Here is an 11158-nt window from a genome sequence, read left to right as displayed (position 1 = left end):
TTAAATCAATATATTTCATTTATGGAAAACAGAGAGTGAAGTATATAGTAAATCAATATATTTCATTTGTGGAAAACAGAGAGTGAAGTATATATAATAAGACGGGATATGAATAAAATTAAATAATAATTAATAATCCCTATATTAGTAAAAGAGAAATACAATTTCGATCATGGCAAAAATGCCCCTGCGTGTTAGACCAGAAATTTATGAATTAAGGCTAAATGAGACATTGTACGAGATTGAGTCGGGTTTAATTTTCGAAATAACCCGGAATTATGCAATCGGATCTTTTATATATTCGGTTTCCACATCAGCTAGATCTTTAATAGGCTCCCACCGAACAGGTTAATTAATGGGTTTGTAAATTTTAAAAGGTAGTTTATGGGCTGCATGGCCTGCCCGTAAACTTAACTAATTATTGTTTAAAGTTTCCAATTCTATAAAAGGCTTAATAATAAAATCTGATTATCGGAAAAATATGAGGAAAATCCTTTTATTTATTAGTTGCCATAAAAAATAAACTAAAAAATCTCAATCAAAATCATATCTTAATCAAAATCATATCTTTATTAAGAAATTTAATAACAAATGTACACAAAGAATATATATGCTCATAAATATTGTTGTATTTCAAATTTCAAGAAGGAAAGAAAATCATGGAAGTTTATCCAATCTAATGAATTTGGAAATTTTTAAAACAAAAGAAAAAATATTACCGTAATCATAGGAATTTTCGGATTAAATTATTTAAATGTGTAATAAACTAATTGGAATAGCTTAGTTTACAAATTTTCGGGTTAAATCAGTTTTAATTATATAAATTATATAAAATCAGGGAAGTGTATCCAAACTAATTGGCATTACATATATAAACAAATAATACATGTCATCAACATGGGTTGGCTTGCAAAACATACAATCATACGGTAGAACATATTAGGATTGATATTTTTACGAAAGTAGTAATTTTTTGCAGATTGGTTCGTTAGAACATACATTATAAATATGTAATTGTACAAATGTAATATTTTACAATATTTTATATACCTATTTTCTATTAAAAAAAAATGAACAAACTGAATTACATATTCATAGATATTCCCTCTATTTTTATTGTATCAAACTCATTTTCTTTTTCTTTTTTTCATTGTATAAGACTTATTATATTACCATTTACTCGCTTATTTTCTTCTACAATTTAATACAATTTTACTACCCATTTATATAATTTACTGTAATCATCCACACTATAATAAAATAAAAACTAGGTAACAACCCGCACATAGTGCGGTATAAAATAATTATTTAATGTTTTTACTGTAATTTTTATTTACAAAATCTATTATATTTATGGATAATTAAAATATTTAAAATTCGATTATGTAGTATATATCTATAAAAAAATTTGTATAATAATTAAAATTTAACCCGTGAGAGTTATTATAATATCAATCTTATATTATTATATCATATGAACAAAGGGTTTTTAAAATTCATTTTAAAGATTTTATGAAAATATAATTAAAGGATATAATTAAGTTAGAAAGATAATATAAAAATTAAATTTTGGGTGTTAATTGTAGTTTTGGAAAAATATAATGATAAATAAATGTAAATATTTTTAAAAGCTGATGACAAATAAAGGAAAGAGTGTCCTGAGCTCTGTAATGCTGACACCTCAGTTTTTTTGCCAAAATGTTCCTCTATTAATATATAGGGGATAGTTTTGTATTACATATATCGTAATTATTCCTCCGCGCTGTAGCACGGGTCCAGTCCTAGTATATTGTATTTGAATTGTTGGTTATGACTTCTCTTAGACTACAATTGGTAACCACAATTTAAGAAAATAATGAGTAGGAATATGATATTCTTCTTCATTCTTCTAATCTTTTACTATTTGAATATATTTTTTCTATCCCGGAGTGTGATGGTGCCTTGTGCATTAAGGACATACCTTTGGCCACTGCACTAAGGTGCCTTGTGATCCCGCTCCCTACGAATGTAGGGATTAGGCTAATGGGCCGGCCTGTTGTGGTCCAATGGTTGACAAGAAAAAAAAAAGAATATATTTTTTCTACATTCCTTTATTTTTCAAAAAACAAGGAACAATAGAACAAAAATGTTATTCCCAAAATTGACGAGAAACAAATGGAAAAAAAAATGAACAAATATCAAAATTCGTTTTTATTTTAAAATAAATGTAAAATTCTGTTTTTAATAATATTTCAATTTTGTAATATAATAATTTTTATATTTTCACAATTTATTGACAGAAAAAATATTTTTGATATAAATTTCATGTTAAACTAATTTTAAGATTTTATTTGAAAACTGCATGAATAGTAAAATAAATTTAGCAGGATAAATAAAAAGTAAAAGTATTTTAAATTACTCTTAAAATTTTACTTTAGGTTAGTATTAATTACTAATATTTAATACGACATATCTAAAATTTAATTCACAACTTTTATTTTAAAATCAAATGTAAAATTAATTATATGTACATTAAAAATAGTATTAGTATTATCATTAAAATTTGATTTATTTAATATTTAATACTCTCTCCGTTTTTATTACTTGTCGTTTAAGGTTGTTTCACACAGATTAAGAAAATCATTAAATTTTCTGTTTTATCTCTTTTTAATATATTTTCTAATTTTTTTTATTGGTCAAAACATTAATAAAGTTGAATAGAATTGGAATTTTTACCAAACATTTGCATTGGAAATCTAAAACGACAGTATTGTGAAACAAAAATTTCTCTCTAGAATGACAAGTAATAAAAAACAGAGGGAGTATATTTTAAAAGATATTGTTATTATTTGGTTACTATTTATTATTTTCTTCCTTCTTTGTCAATTTTTTTTTTCATTTTCTTAAAAACTGTTATCTTTTTCTTCTTATGATTACCGGTAGGAATCATAGTCGTAGTGGTACACTAATGGAATGATTTATACTGAGTGATGGGCTTACGAGAAAAATACAAAACAACTTTAGAAAAAAGTAGGCAAAGTAAGAATATTGTAGAGCTGTCCATTTTACATATTACATAGAAAAACATACGTCACATGTTGGTTCTCTCATCCTCTTTTTACCAAAAGCCACCACAAACTTTTGTCAATTGTCAATCAATACCCCCCATTTTTCTCTCTTTTCTATAACTAAAGAAAGGGGAAAAGAAATAAAAAAAACATCAAACTCTTTCTTTCGTTTCTCGATCTCTTCTCTTCTCTTCCATACTTCTCCAAGATCCCAAGACCAAATGGCTCAGGTTCTTCTTTTCTCATATCAGTTTTAAAAATTGAATATGATGATATATCTCTTTCTCCTATATTGTAATTTTACTTTTTTTGTTGTACTTGTATAGAAAGTGGTGTTGAAGGTTTTAACCATGACAGATGATAGGACCAAGCAGAAAGCCATAGAAGCTGCAGCTGATATCTTCGGTGATTACTTATTAATTATATTTTCACTTTTGATTTGAAACTCAGTTCTTGATTCTGGGTTTTAGAGCCGTAGTTATGTTCAATCTATTTTAGAAACTTTTTTTTAAGGATTTGGAGAGTAAACGTTTGCTGCTGGTTTTGTCACTCAACTAAATTACCATTATTGTTTAGCTAAGTTATATAGTATGAAACAATCGTTATGAAATCTGGTTTGATGCTATAATTGCGTCAGGATTATTCTGAAGAGCTTGGATTATTTGACCTTTTTTTTTGACACATAGTCAACGAAGTGATATTTTATGGGCCGAACAAATTAGGATTATTTTGGGCCTAGTTAAGGCTGGCTGATATGGAAACTAAGTTGTCTGCCTTGGGTTATTTGTTGTAGATAATGGGATTTGTAGTAAGGTACGGTAACAAACCTGATTTTAAGTCTTATTTTTTCCATTAGTATATAAACGATGAGTGTATGATCTAATATGATACAGTGTACTAGTCTTATGCTAAGAGGTAGGATGGATTGTGTTTAAGCAGGAGTTGATTCGATAGCAGCGGATATGAAGGATCAAAAACTGACGGTGATCGGTTCGATGGATGCGGTTGCTGTGGTAAAGAAGTTGAAGAAGGTTGGTAAAGTCGATTTGATATCGGTTGGACCGGCCAAAGAGGAGAAGAAAGAAGAGAAGAAGGAAGAGAAGAAAGAGGAAAAGAAAGAGGAGAAGAAGGAAGAGAAGAAGGAAGAAGAACCTAAGAAGTAAAGAGTGTAAAGTAATGACCCGATCCTATCTATATTATTGTAAAACCCCTAAATTTTTGTCATCTTGATTCCATAATTCTGAATCATTAAATAATTTTATGGTGTGAAATTAATTGTTTAATAGTTTGTAATAAAACTAAAAGTATATTGGACATTTTATTTTTTCAAGGGAACGACCAAACTAGTACAATCAACTGCAAAACGTACAAAAAATAAGTATCACAATCGCAACCAAAAAAAAACACTATAAAAGCGAATTGAAATACTAAAACAAAAACAAGATAAAATTATTAACAAAATAATTTTAATAATTCTGAATCATTGAATAATTATTATTAACAAAATAATTGCAATCGCAAAACTAGTGTTGGTCAAGCGTTGTTTCTGAAATGAGCGTCTGAAGCTGATCCCAAGTTGAAGTAGCATGCCTCCCAAGGAAACGAGCGGTGAGTTGCGTCCAAACTTGGTGAGAGTAGGGACATTGAAAAAATAAGTGATTCCTTGTTTCCAGCGGGTCTTGACAGAAGACACAAGCTGAATCAACATGTCTGTTCCATTTCAACATTCTGTCACCGGTGGAGAATTTGTTGTGCATTCCTAGCCAATGGCCATGAAATTTGTTCTGTCACCAAACTTGGTGAGAGTAGGGAATTTGTTCATGCTAGTAGCCATGAAATGAGTGCAAACTTTGTTGTGGCTTCTGTAAACCACACTCCTTTGGCCCAATCGCAAACTGGTTGCTCCTCTCTAATGAGCTTCCAAGTGTCAGACGTCGAGAATCGTTTTTTAAAGCCAGTTGGGGATTTCCATAAGTTGACATCCTCTAGATCAGGTCTCTGTTTGGACTGTGCAATTGCAATCTCTGCTTCGACTATGTTTAGTATTGGGAGTCGATGCCTTCTGCTACTATGATTGTTAAATACTGTCTCCACTGTTGTCGTCTTCATAATCCCCATCTCGATACACCCCCTGCTACCAAGAACATCAGCCAGCATCCCTAGGGGCGACCATCTATCATTCCAGAAAGAAGTGGTTTGTCCATTTTTAATTTCCATTCGATGAAATTTTTTAGCTACTTCCCTCAGCTTGAGGATTTTTCGCCACATCCAGGACCTTGATAAGATGTTGTTTTCAAATCCCAAAAAGACTCCTGACGGATAAGATAGGTATGAACCCACTGTCCCCATAGTGATTTCTTTGATGGTAGGAGTCGCCAAATGAGCTTAAGACCACAAACGATGTTCGTTTCCTTGAGCGGCCTGAGACCAAGACCACCCTCGCTTTTAGGAAGACAAACGACCCGCCACGAGACCTTAGCCTTATGTGTATTCAGAGTTGGCCAGTTCCAGAGGAAAGCGGAACAGAGCCCTTCAATCTCCTTCATACACTTTCCCGGTAACCGAAAAGCAGAGGACCAAAAATTAACAATGCTCATAATAACTGATTGGATGAGTTGCAGACGCCCCCATATGATAAAGATCTACTTGTCCAGGTACTAATTCTGTTTCAAATCTTTTCAACTAGAGGTAGGTAATCATTACTAGTCATTGCTCTGGTCATGAAGGGTAAACCAAGATAACGCACCGGTAACATACCCACCGCAAACGGAAAGTTCTCTCAAATCTCTTCCTGTACTCACTGTGACATTACAACCATGTATAAGGTAGATTTCTCTAGACTTATTTTCAGGCCTGACACCTTCGCAAACTCATCAAAGATAGTGATGATGCCTTCAACTGACCGTTTGGGTTCTTTCTGCAAAGACCATGAGGTCATCTGCAAAACACAAATGTTTTAAGAGGAGATTGTGGCACCGAGGATGATAGCCAAACCTATTCTCCACCGCTGCTTTGTTGATCAAATGAGAGAGAACATTCATGCAGATTACGAACAAATATGGCGAGAGAGCACAGCCTTGTCTTAGTCCCCTCGAACTGCCAAAGAAACCTGCTAGCTCACCATTGACTTGCAGCGAAAAAGTTGCAGTTGATATGCATAACCGGATTCAGTGTATGAATTTTTCGGGAAAGTTAAGGGCCTGTAAAGTGTTGAGCAAGAAATCCATTGTACCGTAATCGAAAACTTTGGAGATGTCAATCTTCATCGCACATCTAGGTGAAATATCATCTTTGTGAGAATCGTTGACTAGTTCAGAGGCTAGCAGGACATTCTCCATTAGTAAGCGATCCTTAACAAAAGCAGTTTGATTTGAAACAATAAGCTCAGGGAGCAGACCTTTTAAACGGTTAGCTAGGATCTTCGAGATCACTTTGTAGAGAACATTGCAACAAGATATAGGTGGATAGTCTTTCATAAACCTGGCATCCTCTTTCTTTGGTATCAAGGCGAGTATTGTGGTGTTAACACCTTTAGGCAAAAAACCTTTCTCGAAAAAGATTGGATCGCTACTGTAAAGTCATTCCCTATTACTAACCATGCGTGTTTGAAGAACTCACTAGTATATCCATCAGGCTCCGGGCTTTTATTCACCGGCATCGAGAACAGAACTTTCTTAACCTCTTCAACAGAAACCTCCATTTCTATCATTCCCCTCTGCTCCTCACTGCAACGAAATTGCAGTAAAGATTCAAGAGTACCAACGGTGATACCCTCCTAGTCACTTGGCACATGTCCAAGAAAATCCGAGCTTCTCTCTTTATTTCATCTTGAGTAGTGGTCGTGGAGCCATCTTCACAATAGATTTCTCTTATGGCATTGCGTACTCAAGTTTGAAGGGACTATCATTAATATATAAAAATTTAGGGTCAATCTACTAATTGCCAATTGGTTTTTAGTTAGAAACCCAAGATAAGCCCAAATTTAACATGGTATCAGAGCCCAAGGTCATTTAACATGGTATCAGAGCCCAAGGTTAAAATTCTGGTGGACCTAGAAAAGTGGATACGGACATGCCTCTTGTTAACCCGAATAATGGGGGCCAAAGAAGGGGTTTATTATCGGTCCAAGTGGGATCGGTTCGAGATGGAGTTATCATCTCGAGGAGGCGTGTTAATATCCCACATGTGGTCCTTGGTTTGAAGGGGAGATTGTTTGGATACAATCCAAGTCCCACATCTGAAGTTTGAAGGGACTATCATTAATATATAAAAGATTAGGGTCAATCTACTAACTGCCAATTGGTTTTTAGTTAGAAGCCCAAATTTAACACGTACTTCTCGATTCTTTACAGCATTATAGAACATGGTATTATTTTGGTCACCAACCTGAAGCCAGTGTAACTTTGACCGTTACTTTAGAAAACTCTCCTCAAGCTCAGATAGGTAATGCCATGCATCATATGTGTCAGCTTCCTCCTTGACTGCAACAACCGTTGGGCTTGCAAGTGTTGCTGCTTGCTGAACACACAAAGCAGCGTGTGCTTCCTTTGTCCTCTTCACTAAATCACCTAGGTGATCCCGACTAAGGTCCCTTATAGGCTGTTTTAAAGCCTTTAGCTTTTTCAAAAACCTGAACATAGCAGAGGTTGAGTGATACAAACTCGCTTTGTCATCCCAGAAGGACTGAACGAGAGGAAGAAACTCAGGCAGAGAAGCAACTGAGTTTACAAACTTGAAAGGTTTCTTCACAGCATGTGTCCCCATATCTAGTTGGATTCGACTCCGTAGATGATCAGAACAACCCCCTACCTCATATACACAGTAAGCACACTGGAATTTCCGAAGCCAGATATTATTTATTAGAACACGATCTAGTTTCTTGCAGATCAACCCCTCTTCTTGCTTATTACACCATGTAAATAAAGGACCATGAGACCCCATATCCGACATAGCACAATATCGAACAACAGCTTGAAACTCTCTCATACCTGGGGGTAAGAGAGGCGTGTGAGCAAACCAAAAGTGATCCTATCCATCCATACAGCTTCTCGTACTGTTCGTCAGAGGTTTATGACCTGCAATGAACCCGTCGGTTCATTACAGTCCAACATCCTTAAGTATTCTTTTCTTTCTCATTTTCATTATACGTTCATAATTATTTTTGTAATATAATATATAAATTAATTCATAACATCAAAATGGTATTACTAATGTGATTCACATATATCATGTTACTAGCAACCTACTTTACCATGCACACCAATCCACACAAACACTTTCAGTCAACAAACAATTCTCGAGTGTATACTCAGCAACTATTGAAGAGTACATAAGGAAAGAGGTTATTGTTATCCGTAAATACCACTCTCACCTTACCCTTAACTTGTTGGAGACTTCCACTTTGGTTCTCCATCAACCAAAATATATAAACATGCCTCAAGAATACTCTAGTAGAGCTTCAGCTCAATCCAACCTCGTTTTCGAAACCAAACAATGCAACTTGTTACAATTAACTCTATGCAAATCAGTCTCTAAAACAAGCAATTAAATCAAGAACTAACCGTTGGAAACGCAATCCCACCGCTCAATTACTAGCTAGTAGTATCATGCAGCTCTGTACCAAATTTTATCACGATCCGACAAGTTTCTGAACTCCAATCGATGCTTCGAAGAAGCCAACACGAAACTGTTCCTAGGGTTCTAGATATGACAAGATCAACAGTTACTTGATCCGAAAGAAACGTCCATAACTTCTTGAATATATCCTCGATTCAAACTCTTTCAGCGGCTATAGATTCTTGACAGCAAGAAATTTCCAAATACATCTTATTTGTGAGCTAATTACATCGGGTCCGCTAGGAGTCAGCCTCGAAAAACTGGAGCTCGGCTCTGTCCCTTTTTCTTGTTCGTCTTCCTCATTCTTCCTTGTTCTTCTTTTCTCCACTCATGGTCACTCCGACGTTGCTCTTCCACCACCACAGAGATTGACCACAGCCACGGCATGAGTCACCTGACCCACCAATGGTATACACCCCTTCTGCCCGACTCGTTCTCTCTCTTCCTCTCACACCACCATCGAATCTCCGCTTCGCTTTTCCTTCCACGCAACCAGTCCCACCACCGAGGCTCAACCTCGTCACTTCCCTCATGAGTATGCGTCGGCTAAAAGCCAAGAAGGTTCCCCTGCTCCGGTTTGCTCTCTCTCCTCATCACAGATCCGAAGTCACCAACTCACACAACAAACAACTATACTGCAACTCTACAAGTAACCACAACACGACGACAACATCTCCATCTCTCTTTTCACACCAACAAAATCTGGCAACGTCCTGCTTCCTTTGATAGCTTCAACGTCCACTAGCTTTTGGTGTGTGCTCCCGATCCCTATAGCGGCATCCCCCCGTGAAAAGGAGATACATATGCTTATATGTATATGTCCACAGCAAAACACATCATACCTTGTTGTTTTATTACTCACCCCATTTGCGCTTTTAATGGCTGAAGAATAATATAAAATGACCCAATAAACTATAATGGATTGGGGTGTTACAATTATTGTTAGTCTTCTTTCATTGTAATTCTATGAAAGAATGGTGAGTGTCATATAGCAATTGTAGATTGCGGTCTTTTTTAGTGAATGAAATTTGGACTAGGTCCCAGGGATGTAGGTTATCTGAACTCCGTTAACAAAGCTTGTGTCTTATTTACTTTATGTTCGATCATACACGTACACTTGATCATACATGCACTCGAACATATCAAATTAGCCACAAATATGCGTTTACAACTTCTCTTCAATTCAGTTATTCTCTAGTATGTAAATGTAATTGGTTGGCCCTTTTGAACGGATATGGGCATACGAGAAAAATGCAAAAACAGAATATTGCAGAAGCTGTCCATAGAAAAACAAACATATTTTTCTAAAGCTCTAAAAAAAAAAAAAAAAAAAATTCTCCCACGAACAAGCTCTAGATGGCAGGTTTAACTCCAGCATTCTTCATACTGTTCATGGCGATTTGAAGTGTAGCATTGAGCTTACGGTCATTCCTTGCTTTTTTCTTTTACTCTTTCCTCTCCTTTCGAGCTGTCATAAACTAAGGAACAGGAGCAACAACTGCAGGTTCTCTGAAAAAACAAACGAGACGAAAGCCTTCGTAAGTGTTCACTGTGATGTAGGCCTTCTTATTGAGCATACAAGACATAATCTTCGCAGCCAAAATCAGCTCTCTCGCTTTCTTGACAGCAAGGGCAAGTGCAGGATTAGCTTCTTCTAAAGCCTAGAAATTCAGAGAAAGAGAAATGATTTAACCACACTGAAACAAAACAAACAAAACATAGAGGAAACGTAGTGAAAGTCCAATCAATACATAGCAGCAAAAAGTTTTTCAAACATCGGTTTATTCAAAGAGGCAACAAAACAACTATCTCAAACAAATTGCAACCAAACTGAAAATAAAAACTAAAATTGCAAACAAAGTCAGATTTGAAGAAGAAGATATACAAATCCTTAGAGGATCATCATAGAAAACTCTACGAGTTATGTAAAATAGCAAATGAATCTACCTAGAGAAAGAAGCTAAAATAAACAAGCACGGAAGCAGAATTATTAAAGCAATGTGGGATTTGAAAAAAGATATACAAATCATCTACTATCTAGCAATTGGAGATAAATAAACAAGCATGGAAGCAAGCAAATTCAGATTTTAATAATAAGATATACAAATCCTTAAGAGTATCATCATACATACTCTATGATCTAGCAACTATATATATACATATCCTTAGAGGATTGTCAAAGAGTTATGCAAAACAGCAAATGAATCAAGCAATAGAAACTAAAATAAAAAGGCAATGAAGCAGAATTATTAAAGCAAAGTCGGATTTGAAGAAGAAGATATACAAATCCTTTACAATCTAGCAATTGGAGATAAATAAACAAGCACAGAAGCAAGCAAAGTCGGATTTGAAGATTAAGATATACAAATCCTTAAGAGGATCATCATACACACTCTATGATCTAGCAACTATATATATACAAATCCTTAGAGGATCATCAAAGAGTTACGCAAAACAGCAAATAAATCTAGCAATAGAAACTAAAATAAAAAGGC

General features: G+C 34.8%; 1 protein-coding gene across 1 annotated transcript; it reads left to right on the top strand.

Annotated features, from left to right (window-relative positions):
* LOC104770736 (60S acidic ribosomal protein P2) lies at positions 3109 to 4363 on the top strand. The gene is made up of 3 exons (XM_010495197.2): positions 3109 to 3277; positions 3374 to 3452; positions 3987 to 4363. Exons 1-3 carry the CDS (start codon positions 3269 to 3271, stop codon positions 4208 to 4210), a joined length of 312 nt encoding a protein of 103 aa, XP_010493499.1. The 5' UTR covers positions 3109 to 3268; the 3' UTR covers positions 4211 to 4363.

This window comes from Camelina sativa, chromosome 20 (assembly GCF_000633955.1).
Source record: "Camelina sativa cultivar DH55 chromosome 20, Cs, whole genome shotgun sequence".
Lineage (NCBI taxonomy): Eukaryota > Viridiplantae > Streptophyta > Magnoliopsida > Brassicales > Brassicaceae > Camelina > Camelina sativa.
The sequence above is the reverse complement of the archived record's forward strand: the minus strand, read 5'-3'. Positions and strand labels throughout refer to the sequence as shown.